Source organism: Rhinatrema bivittatum, chromosome 1 (assembly GCF_901001135.1).
Source record: "Rhinatrema bivittatum chromosome 1, aRhiBiv1.1, whole genome shotgun sequence".
NCBI classification, from domain to species: domain Eukaryota; kingdom Metazoa; phylum Chordata; class Amphibia; order Gymnophiona; family Rhinatrematidae; genus Rhinatrema; species Rhinatrema bivittatum.
In genome coordinates, this window is record NC_042615.1 from 172,854,877 (window position 1) to 172,882,480 (window position 27,604).

The window sequence follows — 27,604 nt, forward strand, 5'->3', positions numbered from 1 at the left end:
GGTGGAAGTATTAGTAGTAACCCAGGGACCCCTTCTCCATTCAGGGGAAAGTAATAGAAAAGAGGAAGAGTATTCCCCAAGCTTATCCCATGCCCTCAACCCCTCCCAGCAGGCATTTGGAAGGCCAGCAGCTGCCTACCAAGCATCAGAAGTGACAAATTACCATGGAAGAAATGGGGTGGTTTTCAATAGCACTGTCCAGGGGTAGAGGCAGGCAGCATCAAAAGTTGTAAAGAGCAACATTGCTGAAATGATTGACTTTGATGACCAGTTCCTGCAGCCAGTGGAGAATGTGGGCTTTAAAAATTTTGTGCAACAGGCATTCTCCCATTACAAAGTATTCTCCAAGCCCATCTTTAGGAAGGACATCCCCTCCCTGTACAACCAGTGCCATGGTCATATCCAGGCACTGCTGGCTAAGGCAGAGGGAAGTAGCATGTATTTCATCACTAACATCTGGACCTACATGAATGCTACACACTCTTATCTCTCCCTGATGACACATTGGTGGAATCTGGTAGAAGCAGAAACAGACATCAGCTTTAGTGGTGATGGAGCATTAGGGTGTAAGTGGGTTTTGCTACACCACAGGTCAATGGATGAGTCCCATACCTCAGCCATAAGAATGTGTATGGTTGGCAATTAGATAGGATAGCTAAAATTTCAAATGCTGGTTTCTCTGTCATAGATAATAGCAAAAATATTGATAAGGCAATATACAATATGGTTTTAGAGGGTATATGAAGTTTTGCACAGAAGGATGCTATGGAGTTGAGGTCTAAAGCTTATCAGAATGATTTCTTGGCAGACATTTTAGAGATGTTCATGAAAGTTGGAGAGTACCCACACAAAAGTGTAAAGGAATGGCAGCTTCTCTGAGAGAAGAAGAAGAATTTAGGATACCTATAAAGTGTCTCACTGTTGATATTGGGTCTCACTGGAATTCAACATACATGATACTGCAGATGTTAGTGGAGCAACATACACCCATTCATAATCTATCTCAGGAAATATGGCTAGGTGTGAATTGTTCCTGGGGTATCATGAATGAGCCATCATGAGGCAGCTGGTAGATATCCTGAAGCCCTTCAAGGATCCCGTGGAGGATATGAATTACAGAAGTGCCACCTTGGGTGATGTGATCCAAATAGAAAATTATCTGATAGTAAAGTTGGATAGCTTCCATTGGGATATGACAATGAAAACAGAGGTGTTTCAGTTTGTGGACTGCTTGCAACATCAAGTGCATCATAAGAGATTTTTACCTCTGATAGAAAGCAATGTAATCAAGCTTGCTATATATTGTTTGGTTCTTCAGTGAAATGGAATGTTGCTCTGGAGTCCAAGTGTCTTACACAGATGAAGTAGATGCTGCAATGGTTAGTCTGTCAGGAGGAGCACTAGAGGCATGGACAGAGGGATGTAACACAAGAGGAAACAGTGGCTACTTAAGAGAGTAGTGTAAGCAGGAGCAGTACCCAAAATGTTAGTACTTCCTTTCAACAAAATGCCAAATCCACATTGTCCACCCAGGCAAAGGAAAACTCAGTGCAAGGTTAGTGACATACCATCTAACAGAGCCCAGAGAGGACCTGAACATAGATATGCTTACATATTGGACACATAAGTCCACCATCTGGCCAGAATTAGCTAAAATGGCACAGCACTATCTATCTTGCCCACTTACAAGTATTCCCAGTGAATGTGTCTTTTCATTTAAGCAGATATTGTAAGCCTTCATCACTCAAGGCTGATGAAATGCTAGAATTTAAGAATTCTAGAAATGCTGGAATTTAAGAATGCAATCTCCCTTTGCTTGAGTTTCCAGATTTTCCATGTGAGTGGCATGAAGATTAAAAATACCTTCAAGTCCATGTTGGTACTCTGCCTGCTAATGCCTGCCATGACCAAGATATACTACCCCAGGGCACTTTTATCTCTACCTGCCTGCCTTGCCCCTAGTACCAGCAAATTGGACTTGCTGCCTAATGTCTAGCTTTCATACCCCTAGTGCTAGCATAGAAGACTTACTGGCACATGCCTACCTATCATACCTCTAATTTCACCATGGAAGACTTGCTGGCACATACCTACATGCCGTAACACTAATACAACCATAAATGATTTTCTGCTATGAGTCCACCCCTAAATCACCATGGTTGACTTGCTGACTCATGCTTATTTGCCATGTCTCTAATTCTACCATGGGGTCTTGTTGGCAAATGCTTACCTGACATGACCATGGGGTGCTTGACCATGGGGTGCTATCTGCCATATTCTAATATCACTATATTCAACCTCTGGAATATGCTTATCTGCTATGCCCCTAATATCACCATGGAAGACCTGCTGGTAAATCCTACCTGTCATTCCATTAATATCACCATGGGGGTTTTGTTGGCACATACCTTTCTACCATCCTCCTAGTATCACCATGGGGGACTTACTGGCAAATATCATTATGGATTACTTGCTGCACTATGACCCTAATTCTATCATGGGTGACTTTCTGGTACATGCCTATCTGCCATTTCCCTAATACCACCATAGGGGACTTGCTGGTACATGCCATTTGCTATACATCTAATACCACCACTGCTATTACTCCACCAAACTGCTATGCCATGGACTAATTATGTGCATGGGAGTTTTGATGCTTCCATGTTGTTTTCTGTTGTTTGTTTCTTGGTTGTACTTGGAGCACTTGTTTTTCCCAAGAAAAAAATGTAAAAAACAAATGTTCTTCCATCTCTATCTATATTGTGGTTGTTTCTCCCACCCTGTTTGTTTGTTGGTTCCACTAGTGTGTTTTGTACATAGAATGAAGATATGAAAAAAGACAAATGAAAAAAGTATCTCTTATCATGGTCTAGCTGCCTCATATCTTTCTGTACAGCTGCCTTATAACCATAAGGGATTTGCTTTCACATCCTAACCTGCCATAATGTTGCTGGTGCCCTCTTTTGGTGCCTTGGGGTATTTTTCCCAAATGTGGTTTCTTTTTGGTTTGTTATACTTGGGTTTCATTACCATGCCATGTTACCTGTTCTATAATTCTTCCTTTTCTTGAAGAAGAGATGATTGAAGAGGGATATGACAGAGGTCTATAAAATAGAATGGGTAAATGTGAATTTGTTTACTTTCAAAGAATTAAAAAAACTAGGGGATACTCCATGAAGTTACTAAGTAAGTTGCACTGCAGCCCCATGCCAGGTTTACCACTAGCAGAATAATGCTGCAAGAAGAAAATACTTCCCCTGTAGCCCTGATTCAGCACAACACCAGGCAGTCAGAGACACCTTCAAATAATAAGGTGTTTAATTTAACATTTTTTTTTAAAAACCCCAATTTTTTTCCTTGGTTACACAATTTGTTCTTCAGCCAAAAGAAGGAAATCAGGGCTGTAGCAGTAGCCGCCCTAGTCTGCAAGTGGCCAAACAGAATTCTCCTGTATGCCTTTCCTCCATTGCCCCTGACTGGGGACATTTTCCAACGCATAGAGGACCATCCCAGTTCGGTAATTCTAGTAGCACTGGAGTGGCTGCGGTGGCTGTGGTTTGCGGACCTGGTACAGCTGGCGACGGATGGCCCGCTACACCTATGTCATCTGCCAAATCTCCTGCGACAAGGGCCCATTTTTTTCAAATCTGGAGGATCATTTCTCTCTCACAGCCTGGTGTTTGAGAGGCGGCGGTTATGGATGAAAGGTTATTCAGAACAGGTGATTTCCACCCTGCTTCAGTCCAGGTGGTCCTCGACGTCTATGGCATATGGGTGGAAGGTGTTTGAAGTCTGGTGTGACCAGCAAGGTGTAGTGCCATTGTCGGTGACTATTCCTCAGGTCTTGGGGTTTTTGCAGCAGGAATTATCTAAAGGTTTGGCTTATAGTTACCTGCATGTTCAGTTTTTGGCCCTGGGATGTCTCCTAGGGTGGGTAGGTGGCAGGCCTCTATCCAGCCACTTGGACATTGTCTGTTTCCTGAAAGGAGATAAGCACCTTCATCCTCCTCTTTGTAAGTTATACCCAGAGTGGAATCTCAATCTGGTGTTGAGGGCACTTTATGATACCCCTTTTGAGCCTCTGGAACACACTTCCTTAAAGGACCTCTCCTTGAAGTCAATGTTCTTGGTGGCCATATGTTCCATGAGGCGTATTTCAGAATTGCAGGCTCTTTCCTGTAGGGATCCCTTCCTTCGCATTACGGCTGATAGGGTGTCCCTGCGCATGGTCCCTTCCTTTTTGCCAAAAGTGGTGTCTGCCTTTCATGTTAATCAGTCCGTGGAGTTACCCGGATTCCCTGATTGGACTTGTGACCCCACTATGGGAAGAAATCTTCATCTGTTAGATGTCTGCCAGGTTCTCCTTCTGTATTTGAAGGTCACTAACTCTTTTCGAAAATCAGATCACCTTTTGGTGATCTTTGGAGGTCTGAAGAAGGGTGAAAAGGCATTTGAGGCACCCTTGGCTTGCTGGCTGGAAGAAACAATTTGCTTGGCTTACATCGAGAAGGGTCGCCACATCCCCACTGGTTTGAAAGCTCATTCGATGAGACGCAAGTGGCTTCTTGGGCGGAGTGTCAGTTGTTGTTGCCTGAGGAGATTTGTAGAGCCACAGTCTGGTCTTCCCTGCATACCTTCACAAGGCATTATCATCTGGATGTCAGGGATCCGGACCAAGCTCTTTTTGGGGTGAGAGTCTTGCGAGCGGGTCTTTCAGGTTCCCGCCCAGTGTAATGTGGCTTTGGTACATCCCACTAATCTGGACTGATCTGGGAATGTACAGGAAAGGAAAATTGGTTCTTACCTGCTAATTTTCATTCCTGTAATACCACAGATCAGTCCAGGATCCCGCCCGGGTGCTACTGCTGAAAGACTGATTTACCTAATGGTTAGCTGCTGTACATAGGGAATCTATCAGAATGATTCTATAATATTTTGGTTTCTGTTATGGATCCTGGTTCAAACCTGATTTTCAGGTATTGGGGTCATTTGATTCGGACCCTTGAGGGAGTTTTTCCCTGTTTGCCCTTGTTTTGCGAATTAGATGGGTTTTTTTGTCAATTATACTTTGCTTGGATATCGACAAATACTGATGAGCTGCAAGTGGCACACTTGGGATACCAGTGCCTCGAAGCTTTGTTCTCTGACTCCATCTGCTGGTGTGTGTTAGTATGCAAATTTCACATTTGCAATGCAAGTGAGAGAAGTTTGGGTGGAGTCAGCCAGTAGAAATGCTATTCAAATAGTCAATGCGACCAAAGAAGAAAGCAAGGACTCTGAAGTTGATATTATCATCCATCTGGGAACCAACGACCTTGCTAGAAATAACATCCAAGTGGCAAAGAAAGATTTCCAGTCTCTAAGCAGATTACTTACATGGTGAAGACTATTACCTCTTCAGAAGTGTTACCTGTTCATGGAAAGGAGAAAAATAGGCTAAGCCATATACATAACTTCAATACATGACTCAAAACTTGGTGTAAGGAGCAATGTTTTGATATATTGGAATCTGGGGCCATTTATGGAACAGTAAAAGGCTCTATGTCAAAGATGGCTTATATCTGTCTGTGGCAGGAAAAAGGATCCTAAGACATAAATTCAAATCCTATACCATAAGGCATTTAAATTAGATGATGGGGGTGGCAGAAGGACATTGGAATGCACCCCCCAAAATCAAAGGAAATGGGTGAAGGGGATAACAGCAGTCAGCTGAATAATGCATAAAACAAGTCCCAGATAAGCAGTAACCTGAATGAGAGACACTGGAAAGCTATGAGCATCAAAAACCCAGATCTACAAGCCCTAATAGTGGCAGCAGATTTGGACATCATTGCTTTTATGGATACATGGTTCACAAATTCTCATGATTGGGATATGGCCATACCAGACTATAGGGCCTCATTTTCCAATATTGCAATAAGGGGCATTTCCCATGCAAATGAGGCTTTTTTTGTGCAGCAGGGAAATGAGAGAGAGAGAGAGAGAGAGAGAGAGAGAGAGAGAGAGAGAGAGAGAGAGAGAGAGAGAGAGAGAGAGAGAGAGAGAGAGAGAGAGAGAGAGAGAGAGAGAGAGACTTGCTATCAGGACTACTCCCTAGACAGGTATTTGTATCCCTATGGGAGGCCTACCTAGTAACTCGAGGTGGGGATTAGGTATGAATGTAGGGGGTTGGGGCTACTTTCACATTCAACATGAGACGTACGAACAGAACAGTGGTCTCTTGTGAAGATTTGATGGCCTTCGGAGTAAGGAAACTCACTGCAAGATGAGATATGGGCAATGTTCTCTCCACCTAGCTTGTTGTTGCCCAGATAGAGTGTCCATCAAGCTAGTTTGAGAGAACATTGCCCAAATCTCATCTTGGAGTGAGTTTCCTTACTCCGAAGGCCATCAAATCTTCACAAGAGACCACTGTTCTGTTCGCACGTCTCATGTTGAATGTGAAAGTGGCCCCCAACCCCCTACACTCATACCTAATCCCCACCTCGAGATACTAGGTGGGCCTCCCATAGGGATACAAATACCTGTCTAGGGAGTAGTCTTGATAGCAAGTCTCTCTCTCTCTCTCTCTCTCTCTCTCTCTCTCTCTCTCTCTCTCTCTCTCTCTCTCTCTCTCTCTCTCTCTCTCTCTCTCTCTCTCTGTGTACCGTGAATGAAAGGGTTGTAGCTATTGGCTGCATTAACACTGCAGCTGTTTTGTCACACATGATAACTTTACATATGCTCTGCCCCCTGACTACAAAATTAAAAATTTGCATTCGCAAATCGTGTAACGGCTGTTAACGCGATTTGCGGACTTATCTCCTGTGGTAACTCCTTGGAAAATGACCCCCCATAATTTGTTAAGGAAGGACAGAGAGGACAGAAAAGGGGAAGAGTAGCTCTTTATGTCAAAAACAATATCCAAGCAACTGAACTGTAAGGAATAAGGGGTAGAGAAGAAGCATTATGGGCCGTCCTCAAAAAAGAGGATGGTGCATCAATTTTTACTGAAGTGGTTTACAGACCTCTTACTCAAATGGAAGAACTAGACAGAGATCTGGTTGAAGACATCCAAAAGGTGGGAAAGAAGGGAGAAGTGTTGATTGTTGGAGATTTTAATCTGCCAGACGTAGACTGAAGAATCCCTTCTACAGAATCTAACAGTAAACAAGAAAGCAAAAGGTCAGGTGGAAGAAAGGATTGCCAAAGAGGTAAAGATAGGTCATAAACATTTTTCAGATACATCAGAGAAAGGAGAAAGGCCCAAAGTGGTATAGTGAAATTGAAAGGTGAAAGAGAGAGAGATGAAGAAAAGGCAGAAATATTAAACAAATACTTCAGTACGGTGTTCATTAAAGAAAACCCTGGAGAAGAACAGTCATAGAAAACAAGCCATATGAGGGGGGTGGAGTAGATTGAACTCCATTTACAGAAGAAAATGTATGGGAAGAGCTAAGAAAACTGAGAGTGAACAAAGCCATGGGGCCTGATGAGGTTCATCCCAGGATACTGAGGGAGCTCAGAGATGTGCTGGTGGATCCACTGCATTACCTGTTCAATAGATCCCTCGAAACGGGAGTGGTGCTGAGTGATTGGAGAAGAGTGGTGGTGGCTCCACTTCACAAGAGTGGGAGGAGAGAAGACGCTGGAAACTACAGGCCAGTTAACCTCACCTTAGTGGTGGGAAAATTAATGGAGGCTCTGCTGATGGAAAGGATAGTGAACTATCTACAGTCAGGAGGATTGCTGGACCTAAGGTAGCATGGATTCACCAGGGGAAGGTCCTGTCAGACAAATCTGATTGATTTTTTTGATTGAGTGATTAAAGAATTTGATCGAGGAAGAGCACTCAATGTGATTTACTTGGATTCCAGCAATGCTTTTGATACGGTCCTCAATAGGAGGCTTGTGAATAAATTGAGAAGCTTGGGAATAAGCGCCAAAGTGATGGAGTGGATTACAAACTGGTTGATGGATAGAAAACAGTGCGTTATGGTAAAATGAACCTACTCTGAAGAGAGAACGGTGTTAAGCATAGTGCCGCAAAGATCGGTCTTGGGACCGGTCCTGTTCAACATCTATGTGAGTGACATTGCAGAAGGGAAAGAAGGTAAAGTTTGTCTTTTTGCTGATGATACTAAGATCTGCAACAGAGTGGACACTCCAGAAGGAGTAGAGAAAATAAGATGTGATTTAAGGAAGCTTAAATAGTGGTCGAGGATATAGCAGCTGGGATTCAACAAGAATTCTAAAAATCACCCATGGTTATTGTAATAATACAGGTGAACATTAAAGCATTTGAAATAAGATTATAAAGTAATTTGAAAATGATCTTCATACTAAGCACTACATGCTACCTGAGCCTTCATTGCTTTATCTTTAATCATTGATCCCAAATGCAAATCAATTTTTTTTTGTTTTTTAGGGTTTCTTATGCAAATAAATCACGTATCTTTATATATGTATTTCTTCTTTTTTTTTTTTTTTTGTTGTTTTGCAAAGTATGTGGTACAGCAGCTCCCATCAATCCTGACATGCTCCATGTTTCGAGACGAGTCTCTGCTTCAAGGGATGGTTACACACAGTACCAAATACTGAACTAAAAAAAATATATGTAAATAGAATACTAGCACATAGCTCAGCAAGCAGCAAGGCATAGACACCATACTTATAGGCTTCACCGATTCCGTGGGTTCCACCCCGGAAATACTACACCAAACATAGAACATGGGGCATGTTGGGATTGATGGGATCCTCTATACCAGATACTTTGCCAAAAAAAAACCCATGAAGAAATGCATGTATAAAGATTAGTGATGTGCGAAGCCCAAACCTATCGGTTCGGGCTTCATGTTTGACCCGCCGCAGGAAATTTCGAATTTCTCACGGACAGGGCCTTTAAAATTTGGGGAGACCTGAATTTCATTTTAGTGCCTAATTCATCCTGGATGAATTCACAGCCCTAATAAAGATAAGTGATTTTATTTCCAAAAGAAATCCTAAAAAAATGTTTTTTGAACTTTACATTTGGAACCAATGATTAAAGGTAAAACAATGAAGGCTCAGGTAGCTGGTAGTGCTTAGTATGAAGGTCCTTTTCAATTTACTTTATAATCTTATTTCAAATGCTTTAATGTTCAGCTGGGATTCAATACCAAGAAGTGCAGACTCATGCATCTGGGGTGTGATAATCTGAAAGAACTATACGTGATGGGGGCTGTTGTGCACAGAGCAAGAGAGGGACCTTGCAGTGATAGTGTCTAGCGATCTGAAGATAGTGAAGCAATGTGACAAGGCGTTAGCTAAATCCAGAAGAATGCTGGACTGCATTTAGAGAGGAATGACCAGTAAGAAAAAGAAGGTGATAATCCTCTTGTACAGGTCTCTGTAGAGTCCTCACCTGAAGTATTGTGTATCTGAAAAGGGACAGAGACAGGATGGAGGCAGTTCAGAGAATGGTGACAAAAATGGTGGGTGATCTCCATCAAATGACTTATGAGGAGAGATTGAAGAACCTAAATATGAATACTCTAGAGGAGATGAGGAATAGGGGAGATATGACACAAACTTTCAGATACTGAAAGGTTTTAAAGATGCACAATCAACAACATACCTTTTCTGTTGGAAAGAAATCAGTAGAATTAGAGGTTATGAAATGAAACTCCAGGGAGGACAACTCAGAATCAAAATCAGAAAATATTTCTTCATGGAGAGGGTGGTAGATGCCTGGAATGCCTATCCAGTGGAGGTGGTGAAGACAAAAAACAGTAAAGGATTTCAAACGGGCATGGGATAAATACTGTGGATCCCTAAAGCCTAGAGAATGGGATTGAAGAAAAGAGTGCAGGGAGGTAACTTGCTGGTATGGCGGTTACTGCCCTTAACCATTTATAACTCAAAGTGAGGTTTGGGGGATAGGTTTTGAGGGGCAATTTTACATATACAGTAAGATGTATGAACAGCAAAGTCGACATCAGTGAAGATGTTCTGTCATTTGGAATGATGAAATGTGAGAGAGGAGTTCATTTGTACAATATACTCTCTACCTAGCTTAATTCACTCTCTACATAGCTGCAATCAAGCTATATAAAGATAACATTGTACAAATCAACTTCAATTTTAACTTTCATCACTCCAAATGATAGAAAATATTCACTGATATCAACTTGGCCTCAAACAGCAACCAACAAGGGCCATGACTTTGACGATCTGGGAAACTAATAAGTTTTGGGGTGACTTGAAAGGCACGGCAGATACTACCACAAGCTTGCTGGGCAGACTGGATGGGCCATTTGGCCCTTTTCTTCTAACATCTCTATATTTATGTTAATGAGTAGCTCCTAACAGAGAGAGATACCAATATGTAAGATGACTATTTATACTACTGTAAGATGGGACACTTATAACTCAGGGTGTGGTTTGTGGGGTGGGGTAAGTTTTAGGGGGCAGTTTTACATACGCAGCAAAGTTGACATCAATGAAGATTTTCTGTCATTTAGAGTGATGAAAGGTAAGAGAAGAGTTGATTTATACAATCTACTCTCTACCTAGCTTGATGCACTCTTGACATAGCTGCAAACAAGCTAGGTAGAGAGTACATTGTACAAATCAACTCCCCTTTTACCTTAATTACTTTTGTATGAGATTTCTTCTAAATCCATTTCAACTTTACTCTGAATAGACTTTGAGATCCCGGGGCTGTGACATAAACTATTGAATGCATAGCATAAGAAGTAATGAAAGAGGAAGATATATTAAAGATAACTCAGTGCTTGAACTAATTAAGGAGTTTCTGGTTTAAAGGGATTATTGAATTTATTCAGGATTCCAGGAGCAAGACTAAGCACATTAAGCATAAGCTTCCTTAAAAGAGAGCATATAAAATACTTTGGAACTGAGTATAATAAAATAGAGTTCCAAAGCTTGTGTGTGAAAAAGTATAAATAGTAAGAGTATTCACATCAAGCTGATCAATAATGATAGACATCTTCACAGCTTTGAGCTCTCATAGAGTCCTTGGGAAACTGTGTAAAATATTTGAAAGCTTACAAAATCTTTTTATGAGAATGGACAGACTCCAAACCAAAGAACTTACATGCAATATAGTAGTAATCAATAAGAGCTGTTGTGTGTAACCAAGAAGAGACAAGCTCTGTGTTATTCTATTTACCTTATATCTTCACTTATTAGTCCCTCAGCGTACTTAGTAATAGAAACCCTTAGTCTGACCCAGTATGCCATATCTTATCTTCTTAATTATTCTTTATTTTTGAGAAATTTAGAATAAAAATTCAACAAGCCAGCCAGACCACACTAAAGGGAACATACTAGAAATTTTTGGAAGATTTATGTCATAGGGTAACTTTGTTTCTCTCACGTTTTATTTTTTGAAGAATAACATAGTAGCATATAATTCCAGTTCCTGACCCAGATGGTTGGAGGACCCAGAGGGAGTGGAACGTGAACTACCCAGCACTCAAACTTTGGCCTGGATTTATCAAAATGCACTAAATATCTCATGCGATAGGAAAAGGAGTGTGTTTTATGGTAATAGCCTATTTATCACAAAGTGCAGTATCTTAGAGCTTCGCATAGGTATTACCGCAGGGTGTGATAACATTTTTGCACTTTGCGATGTTTTCGCAAATAGCATTTTCACTACTTTAAGCTGCTGGGGAGAGAGAGATAGAGAGAGAGGGCCTTATAGCTAGTCTCTCTCTCTCTCTCTCTCCAGCAGCTTAAAGTAGTGAAAATGCTATTTGTGAAAACATTATTAAGTGTGATAAAGCCATATTGCACAGCTTAACATAAATGAAAAAGATGTAGTTAATTTCCATGTTACAACTGTATGATATGGCTTTGCAAATTGCGAAGCCAGCCCACCCCAAACTTCTCCCCTTTTCCTAATTTGCATCACACCATGCGTTATGGCGTTTTTGCATGCGTTAAAGGCGTTTTTCGCGTGCGAAAACGCCATATCGCATTTTGATAAATTACCCCCTTTGTTAGCTAGCTACACTCTCAATCAGTGCCCCCTAGCTTTGGTGGGGAGAAGAAACTTTGAACCCAAAACATGCTGCTGCTGAACAGGAGATAAGTACTAACATCACAAAGCAAAGGTCTAGCTCGACAGTGAACACCTACAGATACAGAGATACATCAGTAAAGTAAGAAAGAAATAAAGATGAGAAAAGACAGTACATGCATACGGAAAAGAAAGGAAAATTGAGAAGAAAAATAAAGAAACAACAAAGTAAAAGGAACAGGAATAAAAAAAAAATAAACACAAAAGAGAAAAGAACATTTAAAAACAGGATTACAAACACAAGAAAGGTCTTAGCAACGATATTATTATTTTATCTTGTTCAACACCTTTAGAATGACCTTGTGACACCTGAAAGAAAGAATTACACAGAAAGAATCAAATTCTTCACATTTGTTAGAATTATTGTACAATATTTCTAAGGAAAAGAAGGTTTAGATGTTGAGATCTTATATTTATCTAATAAAGAGTACCAGTACTAGGCAGTAATTAATAGCTACAAAAAGAAAAAGAGCTCTCGTTAATAAAAGCTAACTTGAACATTTGCTGATTTTTTTTTTTTTTTTTTTTATAATTTTTATTCAGCAAGACACACTAAAACTGCCATTCTCAACCAAAACAATGGAATACTATACACTAGAATCCAGAGCAAATAAAACAGGGAACATAATTCATCACTGCACAGACAAAATAGAGACATATTCTGAATTATCAGATTTTAAAACAAATCTTATTAGAAAAGCCCTCTGTAACCATGCAGCTCCCCATACATCTGTGCTGATTTTGTTAAGCTCATTATTAAAGGACCAAAAATCACCTCTATTTCTTCTATCAATTTTACAACTGAAAATCAGAAGGAGTTCTTTTTAATTTGTGCACTGATTATGACCTCATATAGGCATTTTTTCGGAGCCTTCGTTTGAATGAGTGTGCTGCATAGCAAGTAGTATATCTCGAACTACCACTCAAAATATAATCATAGGTCATCCAACGCCATTTTTTTGTGTTTTTTCTGTGCTTATTCACCTTCATAAAAACCATAAACTCTTCCTTAATTCTTGATTCTTGACACGGTCCGTGTTTCGGTTTTCCACCTTCTTCATGGGGCCATCTACAAAACACATCTATAAGTCAATAACTTCAAAAAGTCATAATATCAAAGTTTTACCTTATTCACAGCGGTACTAACGGTATTTGTTGCTCAGTAATGTTTTCCGTGTTCTGGTGATCCGTCTCTTCAACCGGAAGATAGAATGACTGGGCGCCATTTTTAAAAGAAAAATAAACCAATGAGGGATTGCCACGTCAAAAAATCACTGCTACACATAACAGCTGTGAAATTGTAGTTAGATTAAATTATGGAATACCAATCAATCTCGGCATTTAATCCCTCCGGAGCGATACATGCTAACTTATAAATCCACCGTTGTTCATGCAGATTCAGTAATGATTGTGAATCACCCCCCCTACTCGTCATCAAAATCTTATCGATGATCCTCCACTTTAAGTCTGCAAATGTATGGTTGAATTCAACACAATGTGCTACAATGGGGGCCTGTAATTTTTTTGTGGCTACACAACTTCGATGTTCAATCAATCTAGTGCGTATAGCTCTCTTTGTTCTGCCCACGTAGTATTTATTGCAAGGGCAGATAATTAGATAGACTACATGTGTTGATGTACAATCGGTATTTCTTTTGGCATAATAAAGATTCCCCTTCTTATCTGTCCATGTGGGTCCACTAATAGTTTGTGCACATAAAGAGCAGTTATTGCAAGGAGTGTGTTCGCCTGAATGTAAACCAAATTGAACAGTATCGGGACGTAAAAAGGAATGCGTCAACAAATCTCTCAAATTTTTTCCCCAACTGTATGTAATCATAGGTGACTCTTTAAAAACAGAATGAAATTGTAGTATATGCCAGTATTTACGAATAATGGCCACAATCTGGGTAGCCTTTGTTGAATATTTCAATGTACATACGAAAATCGGATCGTGAGTGACGTCATCTCTTTCCAAAAGGAGCCATATGCGCTGGGCATTATAACCTCTTTTGAACGCTGCTCTAATTGTTTTAGATGGATAACCCCTATTGAGCAATCGTGTTGTTAATGCTTGTGCCTGCATATTATATTCCTCTATATTACAACAGATACGTCGTAGTCTCAAAAATTGTCCAATTGGTAAATTATTTTTTAAGTGATATGGATGGAAGCTGGAAAATGAAGTAAAACATTTTTATCTGTAGGTTTTTTGAACAATGTAGTAACAAATTGATTATCCGTATTCTGTATGGAAATGTCCAAAAAGTCAATCTTAGACTTACTGTACTGCATCATAAAATGGAGGTTTGGGTTCAAGGCATTTATCCACGTCAGAAAATTTAACAGACTTGATTCCTCACCATGCCACAAAAAGAATATGTCATCTATGTATCGACACCAGTTGGTAATGTTAGTGAACATGGCCGACTGGTACAATAATGTCTCCTCAAAATTTTCCATATACAAATTCGCCAAACTGGGGGCCATGGTGGCCCCCATGGCAGTGCCATGAATCTGCTGATAATAACGGTCATCAAAAATGAAATAATTTTTTTGCAATGCAATAGTAGCAATTCTTAACAAAAAAGAGGTAGGTACATGATGTGGACGGCTTCTAGAATTTAATGCTTGTTGCAAAATTTCTAATGCCTGATCTTGCGGGATACTTGTATATAATGCCCTAATGTCTAAAGTGACCATAATGGTGTCTGAGGTGGGGCAAATAGACATTAATTTATTCAACATGGCTTTGGTGTCTCTAATAAATGACTTTATTTTCAAAACTTGTGGTTGTAAAAATGTATTGATGAATACAGATAACGGTTCCAATAAAGATCCTGTGGTACTCACAATTGGTCTCCCTGGTGGGTGGACCAAATCTTTATGAATCTTTGGAATCATATATATGGTAGGTGCTCGGTATGTGGAATTAATCAAAAAGATTTTTTCTTTCAATGACAAAAACCCAATAGTGAAAGCTTCTTCAACAATTTCAGTGATTTCATCCAATAAGGTTGGCCCAGGATCCTGAGGTAAGGTTCTATAATTATCTAGCATGGTGATATGTTCCATCACTGTATTAATGTAGGTGTTTCTATCCTGCAGGACTATGGCACCCCCTTTGTCTGCCGGTTTGATGATGACGGAGGTATTTTCTTTCAAAGCCAATAAAGCCTGATGCTGCAGTTTAGTCAAATTATATCGTGGTATCTCATTTTCCAATTCCAACCGTTGTAAATCCTGTAATACCAAGTCCATATATGTTTTTACGTGAGGATCAATAGGAGGTAACCATATTGATTTAGGAAACACAAGTGAAGAATCCAAAGGGGGAGGTAATGTCGAAAAAAATAAAGCAATCTGTATCTTGCGAAAAAATTTGTACATATCACGTCTCGTCTGGAAGGAATCATACTTATAATAGGGGATAAAGGACAAACCTTTTTCCAATATATCTGATTCCGTAGCTGTGAGGTGATAAGAAGATAAATTCACTACTATGGAGGTTGGGCACTCTGAGATCGAGTTTGAGGTCGCTGTTCGTTGTCCGGCCATGCCGAACCTCGATGTCGAAAAAAACGACGTCCCTGCCGCCGGTTTGAAGATCTAAAATTGTTATAACGAGACTGTTCTGATGATTGGTAATTTGTTCTGTTTGAAGTAGTGGACGAGTAATCCTCATCGGAACCAGACGATGTGACTTCTGAAGAAGCAAAACCAACCCGTCTTGGTTTAGCATATTTACGGCGTTGCCATAAATATATTGCACCAGATGTGTAATCTTTTTCATCGCGATTGAATTTTGAAATTTTCTTTGACGTAACTCAGACAGAAATTTTTCAATCGCACAGTTGTGTTCATGTAATTTTTTGTCGTAATCTTCTATTGTCTCAGTGGATTGTAAACTGATTTTAATTTCTTCACAAGTGGTTTTTGCTGTTTTAGCCATTTTCCCTGTAGTCTCCACTATAAGCAGCATAATATCTAAGGAGCACTTGTTAAGAATCGCAATCCACTTATTGACAAACATCTCATCTTCTGGATACAGCGATGGTTCCAAAGTAATTCGTAAACCCTCCTGACCCCCCCCCCCACAAGACCTGCCGATTTAATTTACCGCAACCCTCCTGACCCCTCCCACCCCCAAGACCTGCCGACTTAATTTACCGCAACCCCCCACCCTCCTGACCCCCCCAAGACCTGCCAAACGTCCCTGGTGGTCCAGCGGGGGTCCAGGAGCGGTCCGGGAACGATCTCCTGGGTGTGGGCCGTCGGCTGCCAGTAATCAAAATGGCGCCGACGGCCCTTTGCCCTCATTATGTCACTGAGACCAACCAATAGCAGCGGTCGGTCCCAGTGACATAGTGAGGGCAAAGGGCCGTCGGCGCCATTTTGATTACTGGCAGCCGACGGCCCCACACCCAGGAGATCGTTCCCAGACCCCCGCTGGACCACCAGGGACATTTGGCAGGTCTTGGGGGGGGTCAGGAGGGTGGGGGGTTGCCGTAAATTAAGTCGGCAGGTCTTGGGGGGGGGTCAGGAGGGTTGCGGTAAATTAAGTCGGCAGGTCTTGGGGGGGTCAGGAGGGTGGGCGGTTGCGGTAAATTAAGTAGGCAGGTCTTGGGGGGTCAGGAGGGTGGGGGGTTGTGGTAAACTAAGTCGGCAGGTCTTGGGGGGGTCAGGAGGGTGGGCGGTTGCGGTAAATTAAGTCGGCAGGTCTTGGGGAGTCAGGAGGGTGGGGGTGGGGGGTTGTTAGATTTTTGTGTTTTTTTTTTTATATTCGCTCCATAAGACGCACATACATTTCCCCCCCACTTTTGGGGGAAAAAAAGTGCGTCTTATGGAGCGAAAAATACGGTACCTCTTCAAAATTCTGCCCAGCCCCCACCTCACCCTGCCTCCCCCCCCCCCCCCTGTTGTGCCACCCTCCCAACCCCCGCAAGACTCACAAAAACCCTGGTGGTCCAATGGTTAGCCAAGGAATGATCTGCCACTCCCAGGCCGTCGGCTGCCAGTAACCAAATGGCGCCGGTTGCCTTTAGCCCTTACTATGTGATAGGGGCCGGCAAATGGCACCTGTAGCACCTGTCACATGGTAGGGGCTAATGGCCACCAGTACCATTTTGTTGAGTGGCAGCTGATGGCCTGGGAACGGAAGATCGCTCCTGGGCCATTCAACCCCCCCTCCCCCAATGCCTTGAGCCGCCCCTGCCTGCCAGGTTCTAGTGACATAGATTAGCCACTGGGCTTGATGGACCCTTGGACTGACTGAGTATGGTAGTTCTTATGATTCCAGGATCTAGGAGACAGGAGGAGTAGAAAAGAAGGGAGTTTCTAGAATCTGAGGGATAGAATCCAGATCATGGGAGGGAGAATTTGAATTCAAGGAGGAAGGAGGGAAGTGTCCTTACTGTGCCCCTGCCCTGTTCCTCCTTTCATCCCCTATCTTCCCACCCAATCTGGTATATGTGTATATACATATACATATTCCCGGCACAATTCTCTTTTTTTCACACACACCAACACTGGCCTCCTTTCCCCATACCCCTCATACAAACACATGCACTTCGCTGATTGTCCCTCATCTCCCAGCTCTTGTCCTCCTGCCTTGTAGGTGAATTTTAAAAGCCCTATGGGCACCAAAGCCAGGAAATATGAGCACAAGAGGGGCCGGCGCATGCCACACAGATTTTAAAAGGGGCCTATCTACACGTGTATGTCCCGTTACTCGCAAAAAGTTCAGAAAAAGGGGAAAGACGTCGGCAGAACCTATGCCCGACCAGAAAAAGTAGGTGGAAAAGGGCATTCCAGCACTGACACTTGTCACTTTGCTATAGCACATGAGTCCAGTATATAAAAAGAGAGAGACTCTTTATAGGGCTCAGGCTGATACTCTACATATGGACCATTGTAAGGGAGCACTTTGATTTGGGGTGAGTTTTCAGGAGGTGGGTTGGGGGGGGAGTGATACAGACACATTCTGAGGTATCCATTCTAAAATTCATCTTTTAAATAATTTTTGACCTTATAAGTGATAAAAATTCTAACAAGAGGAGTTGATTTGTACACTAGCTGCATTGTACAAATCAACTCCTTTTCATCACTTATAGGGTCTAAAATTCTTTAATGATGTCAATTTTACAATGGATACCTCTGAATGTATCTGTAACAACACCCCCTCAACCCCAACCCACCTTATAAAAATTCACCCCTAATCAAAGTGCCCTCTTACAATGGTCCATATATAGAGTGTCAGACTACCTTTTACAAAGGGACTCTCTCTCTCCTGCTGTTCAACACACTTCTACCATTAAGGAGTTATAGCAAAGTGACAAACATGCATGGGTTATAAAACAGCCCCCATCCATGGGCAAACATGCAGTCCTTTTAAAATCTACCCTGTAATGCATAAGTACTGTAATAACAGATTCATAAATTCTTCATTGGTACATCCAGAGAGTAATAATCCAAGAAAAATATCAACATAAGCAGCAGGTGTTTTTCATAAAATAACCACCTAAGATATAATTTCTTCCTTATAAAGAACAATCAAGCAAAATTAAGAAATATATAAACACCATAAATAGAAAAGATTGATTTAAATGCTGAATTTGATATACATCTGATTCCTCATTATCTATTTTCATCACTTTTTGCACACTGAACGGTATTAATAATTAATGTGTTTTTTGCTGATGGCGGCATACAAGAGGAATATCATAATTCCTTTAAAAACTATTTGAACTGCTAGTTTTGGCTGACATACTTGAACATTTCTAAAGCATAGCATCAAAGGTGTTACTGTGTATTCTGTACTCAAATATATACGAAATCTTTTCAGGATAGAATACATCAGCTGATCATAAGCTCTTACAATTATCACACTGGCACAGAATGCTCTTTGTTGAAAAAATATTAAAGCATTCTCATTTACGATATAAAAGATAACTGCAACAATGTGGATGTTAGTCTCCTAATTTTGTAAAATTCCACTGTTTTTCTGTTGTGCAAATGGTCAGTTGATAGGGTACTTGCCAGGTTCTTATGGCCTGGATTGGCCACTGTTGGAAACAGGATGCTGGGCTTGATGGACCCTTGGTCTGACCCAGTATGGCATTTTCTTATGTTCTTATGTTCTTAGTGTGGTCTAGTTATTGGAGCACAGAGCAGTCAACCTGTGCCTCTTCCATCACTCTAGCTGCTCCTCACTGTGCAACTTTGTCATTTCATTTCCATATGCTCAGAATTAATTATAAATTCTTTGGCATGGCAGCATTATTATCATGTGACTCACCCGTACAGTATTGCCTATTTGGATGGTGCTTTACAAATTACAGGCAGGAACTGATGTGCATTCAATAGTATGATTCAACGTACTATGGAACAATATTCTGCAGAAATCCTGTGGGAAAATGCCCCTAAAAGCTGAGCAAAGTGAAGTCAGTAACATTCTTTAGCTCCAGCTGGAGAATTGTATGCAAATTCAGCAGCAATAGTAGGGGTGGTTAAAAAAATTGCAAAGCAGGGAATTGTTTGGAATAAGCCCTTTTTGAGTTTTCCTTCTGTTTGGCTTTACCTTTTCTTTTAAAAGCAAAGACGGGGGACTCAGTTTTAGGAGAAATATATTTTAAAACAAGTTGAACCCTTTATGCACTGTAAAATTACATGTGGAAAAAAAAACCAATAATCATTATGCAGCAATAAAATGTTTATCATATATCATTTCTTTAATTCTTCAGTCAACTCCCCTTTAATCTGCTGTCAACCACATTGAGAATAATATCACAAATTACCTTGGGTGTAATGAAATCTGATTCATGTGATGTGTATAAAACCATTGGTGACATAACAGTCCCTAAATATATTTTTTCATTGACTTAACTTCCTTCCCCCACCTTCCCTCCACTCCCAGATCATGCTTACCCCTTCCATGTGGTGGTCTCTGATGAATGGAGCAGGAGTGATCCCTGGAGCCTTCTGCCTTACTGGCTCCTGGTTTGAAAATGTCACTAGCTATCTCTGATGCCAGCACCATTTTGGTGCACAGTCATATGCTGTCACTCCTGCCCCTTTCTGCATCAGAGACCCCAGCATGAGGGGTAATTGTGGTGTGATGGGAGAGCAACGTTTATTTTTTCTCTTTTTCTCTTGCGGGGAGTTCATTTGCAGGTGAGTTTTAAAAGCCCGACGCATGCATCGATTTGAGGATGCACAAATATGTTGAGCTTGTGCACACTAAGCAGATTTTAAAAGCTGCCAGGATACACGTCTCTCCCGCTTCGTGAACAAATGAAAAGATTTCATAAAGGAGCAGGGCATGAGTGTGGTCCGGGTGGGGAATGGGCATTTTGAGACTTTCACCAGAAATTTGTGTGTAAATACTTATGCAATCTGGCACGCACTGAGCCCCCTGCCATGAAACTTTACTTCTGCTATGGATGGCATATAAGTCCAGAAATCAGACTAACAAGCTGTTTCAGAGGGGATTAAAGGGTATGGGGTAACTGTGGGATGTACAGGCTAACAAACCGGGGGGTGGGGGGGGGGGGGTTGAAGGACCTATCTGTTAACTGGGCGAACTGGGAATGAACTGGTAAAACTGGCAAATGTATCGGCTCGCATCCCTTTTAAAATCCCCCTACTTACGCGGTAGAAGCAGGATTTGCACGCAGAGGAGTTTAACCACTTAAAATTCAGCACACATGCATGCGGCCAGACTATTTTATAACATGCGTGCATATACGTGCGTAAGTTATAATATAGCCACATCCCTGCATCCCTGGTTGCGGGACGATGAATGCGCGCACACGTGTGCCCGCGTGCCGGTTTGAAATTTACCTTCCCTGTGTTTATTTCAGTTCAGCAAACCAAACAAGCTGAAATAGACATTAAGCAAATTGAAACGTGAATACAAAGTGAAAAACCCCCCAAAATAAACACAAATTCTTTATCTGTGCACAACCCTAGTAAGTTGTGATTCTCCTAATAAAATGACTTCCTGACTTTACAGTAGAGTCGCTTAAAGAATTGCAGTAATGATGACTTTGTAAATGAGAGTGGATGATTAGTAGTTCTCAGCAGATGAACTTTTGAAAGAGTGAACAGCACATTTTATACTGATCTGCAATTATCCTTTCTGTATCACTGCACTGGTTATCTGTGGATCTGTCTACTATACTTTGCCTCTTTTTCAAAGAGTTTGGTTTGTAATTTATTTGTAGAAAATCCATAGGCCGTCATAGGCTTGTGGATGTGCAACTACCACAGCTGGTACTCTGACCTGAAACACAGGTGCCCTTTAGTGGAGTGCTCTGACCCCACAGTATGCCCAAAGTGAGCAGGCAGGGAGCAAATATAGATCATTGTTAAAACCACAGTGAATTTCTAGATTTCTGTCACATCGACACATTGGATAGTACAGAAAAAAAATACTCGCTGTCCTTAGGGATGGGGAAAGAAACCTCTAGCATTTTCATGCTTCAAAGATCCTTGGATCATGTTACACAGAAGCAGGCATTGTCAGAGAGTACTGATGAAGGAGTGGAAAGGTTGATTGCAGCATTGATTTATTTATTACCTGAAAACTGTGGGGTTTGCATCATCCAGCGAATTCCACATTTCATGTTGAAGACACAGCAATGAGTGCAGTTCAACACTAAACGTTCAGCACAAAAAAAAATATGCAATAAACCCATTCCTCACATACATTTTTTATTTTAGTATTTTTTATTTATTTATTTAAAAGTTCACCAAAAATATCTGTCTGACCAGAGATAACTGAATATCCTGTTTAGCCAGTTATCTTGGGATGGCAGCTATATTTGAATTTAGCATTTCAGCAATACATTAAACTTAATCAATTGTATTTCTATGTTGTTATGCATATTTAGCCAGCTAAATAGGATTTCACATGTTATGTTATGTTATTAAATGTTCATCATAGTCTCATCAGATAGAGCATCCACTATCAAGGGACCAACATTAGATAAAATGGTGCCATGGAGCCAGAAGGCCAATTTTACACTGGAAAAGAAGGAGTCCCAAATCAAGATTGTCCTAGCCCAGGAGGACCTATTGTAGCATCCTGAAAATATGGGAGGCTGGAGAATATAAAGAAGGAAGAGCTGCCTGAACCCACATCTTGCAGATATTTCACTGGTAAGCATCACATTAATTGTTAAGGGTCTACTGTTTTGGGGAAGGCTGGTTGTAGAAGTTGGCAGACAATAGTTCAGGACTTCAACAAATTGCTGGCTCTGACCCCAAATAGGGTAGTGGTGAGGACAATTTTAAAATGATTTTATCCTGTAAGAAATACCTATGATAAGTTAAGATCTTGGCAAGCCTTCACCCAGGTAAACTGGAGACCTTGAAAATAGCCCATCCCCTTTGCGGGTAAGTCTACTTCTGCTATGAAACAGTATAGAAACCTTGACCTGCCTTGAAAAGTGCCCAGGTTGGGGGCTTGGCATGGTGTATGCCATGGAGAATTTCCTTTATAAAATGTGCTAGCCAACCCATAAGGAGAATGTCCTCATGAGGCTGAAAGTCCTGGACAGGGTTCTAAAATTGCCCCAGATCTTCAGCTGTGATTTGCAGTGACTAAGATGGTAGCAGCTGTGACCTTACCTGAAAGACAGTGTAGGGCTGCTGAGCTACTCTCTGCCTACAGTCTTGTAGTTGCTCGGTCCTTATATGGGTGTCCATGGGAACCTGAAGCCCATGTGAAAGGAGAAAACAGGGCTGCAGCATTGTCCCTGAGTGTGTACTAAGTCACATTGGGACCCAGACAAACCAAGCAATGAAGGGAGGGCAGAAGGTGAGATCTGGGTGGAGGAGGGGAAGAGGCAACTCTTGTTCATATGCCATTGAAAATTATTGCTCTTTTCTGATCACCTGACACTGATCTGGGACACTGACCTGGGGGCCTAAAGAAAAATGTTGATATTGACTCTGACTAGGGGGTAGGAGGAGGATTGACTGGCAGAGGAGCTTCAAAGCATTGAGCAACTGGAAGGGGATAAGGTTACTAATGTAACCATAGTTACTAATTAAAATGGTACTCTAGCATCTCTTCTGGAATTGTTGATGTTTTGTTATTGTTTAACTGAGCATGCTCCAAATTTAGTTGAGTTATATTTTGGAGAGCTTTAGAATAGGCAAGATATTTTCCTACCAAATGCAGCTCTAGAGGACCAGCTCCCTGCAGAGCAATTGCAAGTTCCTTGGATAAACCCTTGGTCTGACACAGTATGGCAACCTCTTATGCTCTTATGTTTTTAATTTGCCAATACATTTTATGATTTTCTCTTACTGAGACATGGAGAAAACCATCTTTTTCTGAATACCAGTAGAATAGTCTACTGTTTAGTGAAATCTTCTGGTTACATCAGTAATTTGTACAACTACCTCCTAGCTGGAATTTGCTTGAGTCGTGTTAAATGTGTGCAAGAAAATAAAAGAGATGATTGCATTCAACTAGAGTGATCCTATATTTTATTTGAGAGTCACATGAGAGCCTGGAGTGAAGAGGGACCAGTGAGGAAGGTATACCAAAAGCCTATCCATTGAGAGATCCTGCCAGTTTCTATATGAGATAGGTAGCACAGGTTACACTAGCACAATAATTTTGGAGTGTGGGGTGGGTGGGATTCTGTATTATTTTCACTTATGGTCCACAGTCCATAATAGCTAATATAACATTATTTTTCTTATAGCAAATTCATGATGGGACCTGGAAGACCTAAAGGCAAAGTTCAGCCTCATGTGTCATGTGAAATCAGGCTTGCTGCAATAGGTCCAAACAGAAGTTGCAGCTCCACAGGATTAATGCTAATATGTTACAGTACTCCTGTTTATATTTAGGGGTCATTTTTAAAACCCCACAAGTGCTTTGTAGTAGGGACAAAATTCACAGTTAAAACCACTTATGAGGATTTCAAAATCAACGTGTTATGTATGATTGGTCATCTCCATTCTCCCCTCACTCCCTCTCCATTTTGCTGCAGGTAAATGTGCCCATCCTGTCCAAAAGCATGGGTATGTTTACCAGTAGGGGGAAAAGCTGTTTTTTTCCCAAGGGTTAACAGCTATCTTGAGGGCCATGTTATTCCTATTTCTTCTAAGGTTAGGAGTTTGGGGGTTATTTTGCATTCTAGCTTTTATTTGGAGCCTTATATTAGGCTAGTAGTTCAGTGATCTTAGTTACAGTTAAATATATAGATCCTCAACCAATATTGTTTGTTGATCTAATACTATTGTAACCTACTTTAAATGTATTGCAATCTGCTTTGAGACCATTCATGGTAAAAAGCTGAATATCAAATGTCAATAATTAAATGAAATAACTTTCTGCCAGCTATTCTGTGTGCATACTAAGCCAAATACCTGAGAATTTTCAAAGTGAACTTATGCTTATAAGTTAGATTTTTAAATTTGGGGTAAAATCTATACATACTAAAAGATATGCACAGATATTATCCAACCATGCACATTCATAAAATTATCCTCCCTTAGTTGAAAGCAAACATTCATTTCCAGTTGACAAACTTATATATAAATATTTAAAAATGACTAAAACCAAGTTGAATTGCATCAGTCAATTAACTTTTGTTGGTTTTTTTTTTCTATATAGCTGTATTGAGCACCTTGCAACCAATAAAGAAAATTACTGTAAAGTCTGAAAAACTAAAAGCACCGCAAAAGGGAACTTCATATTCAAAAAGTAGTGTGTAAGATAGAGGAGAAAGTTACTGATTTATACCAAAGGTAAGATAAAGGATATAGAGTGAAGCAAAAGCAGTTTTTTTATGGCACTTGCCTATCTGACGACTTCATTCATTTTTCCATACTGCAGTTCAAAACAAAGCTCTGTTCACCATATTGAGCCTGGAAAAGGAGATTCTTTGTATTGTATGATATTATTTGTTGGATTGAAATAATAACTATCCAAGGATGTTATCCTGTATGTTTTTAAGATCTCTTGCATTCCTTCTTTAGATAGAGTCAAACAATTTGTTGTATTGGAAAAATAGAAATACAATGAAGTCAATATTGAGTAATCTGGTGAGCGGGAAAGTTATCCAGGTAAAGTTACTCAGATAACTTTTCCCAGACATTCACTGGAACATATCCAGAGAAGTATTCTGCTGAATATACCAGAGAATGTTATCTGGAATGCCGTTCCAGCACTTCTTTTCAGGATTAAGAGGTAGGGCAGCAGGGATGTTCTTCTCAAGCCCCTCTCCTCTAGGCAGCCTGCAGGGAAGAGAAGGAGAATGATGAGCCTAGAGCACACAGAGAAGAGAACAGCCACTCTATTCTCTAATCTAGCCCCTCCATATAATGTTCCCCCTCCTTCCACCTCTCCTCCTGCATTACAGGGAACAGAAGGGGAAGGGGTGATACTGAAGCAAACACTACAGAGCATATAACAGACACTATAGAGTTGAAATAGCACAAGTTTGAAGCATGTGAACTTCAAATCTGGCCTTGATAAAAAACACTACTGCTTACAACATTCAAATTTGTGCTAATTCTATCTCTTTTTGTGTCCATTAACCACTTTCTGGTCTACCCCAAATATATTCATCAGTGAGCCTAATGTATTGTGCAGTCTTCCCCGAATATATACGTCCATAGAAATATAGAAGGATGAAATACAGACAACACTGCAGTGCAAATACTTTTCAACACATTCCCTAGGGGTGCAACATGAATTCAGAGGTACATACAGAAAAATAGGTCACTGCTTCTGATTGCTGTTTCTCAGCAACAGGAGCGTGTCATTTATGCATATATAAAGACAAATGGCATCTACCAGTAAGGGTCGAAACTATGTTTACAAAAAAGAAGAAGTACTTCAAATGGTGCAAAAATCAAGCAATTTGGATGATTTGGACTTTGAAATTGATAGTTCTAAAGCAGAAATAATGATGTTGTGAATCTGAGTTTAGATAGTGATGTCGAGCCTGATAGTGATGAGACGGAGGATTATGAGGTTGATGACACATTCACATGGACAGCAAAGCCAGTATCAGAATGTAAGCATCTTGCTTTTACAGGAAGTCCTGGTCTACAAGTGGATATCAATGACACAAGTGATCCATTGCAGTTTTTCAAATTGTTTATGACCCCAGAAATTTTGGACAACATGGTCAGAGAAACCAATTGTTGCACCTGCCAGCTTGCTTCTAAGCCTGACATCAAACAGCATTCCCGTTTACATCAGTGGGTTGATATGACACCAGTTGAACTCTTTGTATTCATGGTAGATACATTGCTTCAAGGCATAATTCAAAAGCCAGAGTCAGATATGAATTGGACGACACCCTATTTTCAGAACATGATTACTGGACAGAGGTTCAAACTTCTGCACATCTGCCTTCATTTTGTGGATAACAATGCATTGTCACCAACTACAAGCGCTGCTCAGTGGTCAATCCAAAAGATAAAACCATTGTTTGATTCCCTTATTCAGCATTTCTCATCAGTTTACATTCCACTGGAGAATATTGCTGTCAATGAGTATCTCATGTTGTGGAAGGGGAGACTTGCTATGAAGCAGTATATACCGATGAAACATAGTCGTTTCAGTTTGAAGTCATACGAGCTGTGCAAAAGTGGTAGTGGCAACATTTGGAAGTCAATTGTGCATATTGGTCCAGCGATGGATTTGGATATGTCTTCAGATGGGTTGAAGTCATCGCAAATTATACTCATTGTTGTGAGAGGCCTCTTGGATAAAGGTTACTGTGTATTTATGGATAATTACTACAGCTCCCCCACTTTGTACAATCAGTTGATTGACAGAAAAACTGATGCTGTTGGAACAGTAAGAATTTCATTGAAACAAATGCCTCAAGAACTAAAGTATAAAATTTCACGTGGACCAGTTACTGTGAAATACTGTGACAAATTGATGGCGCTCAAGTGGCTGGATAAAAAAGACGTAATAATGTTATCAACATATCATACTGTCAACACGGTAACTGTTGTCAGTTCAAGTGGAAAAGAAAAACAGAAACCACAAGTTATTATAGATTACAATAAAAATATGGGAGCAGTCGACGTTGCAGACCAAATGCTAGTTGCATAGCCAGCAGAAAGAAAACAACATAAGGTTTGGTGTAAGAAGCAATTCAGACACTTACCAAACCAAATTACTTTGAACTCATACATGTTGTTTACAAAGTGGAGAATCCTTCAGTGAATCAAAACCATTTACAGTTCCAATTGAAGTTGATAGAGAAGTTGTTAGAAGAATATCATCATCTGGTGCCAGTTGTCAAGTGTGTCAGACGGTCAACTGATACTTCAAATCCACTGTGACTCACAGCAAGGCACTTCCCACAGATTTACCAACCAACTTCTGTGAAGTCCACCCCCACAAGAAGATGTAAAGTTTGATGTTCACACAAGGATGACACTGGAAAAACAGTGCGCAAGGAGACACGCTACTACTGTCCTGACTATGACATTCCTCTCTGCATTGTTCCCTGCTTTGAAACATATGATATGAAACACAACTACTGA

The 27,604-nt window shown here is 40.7% G+C and overlaps 1 protein-coding gene across 1 annotated transcript; it reads left to right on the forward strand.

Moving 5' to 3' along the window:
* The first annotated feature begins 250 nt into the window (after nt 1-250).
* Nucleotides 251-27,604, forward strand: PGBD4 (piggyBac transposable element derived 4). The gene is given in 3 exon segments (XM_029605416.1): nt 251-566; nt 26,026-27,263; nt 27,266-27,604. Coding segments are annotated over 3 exon segments (1,893 nt in total).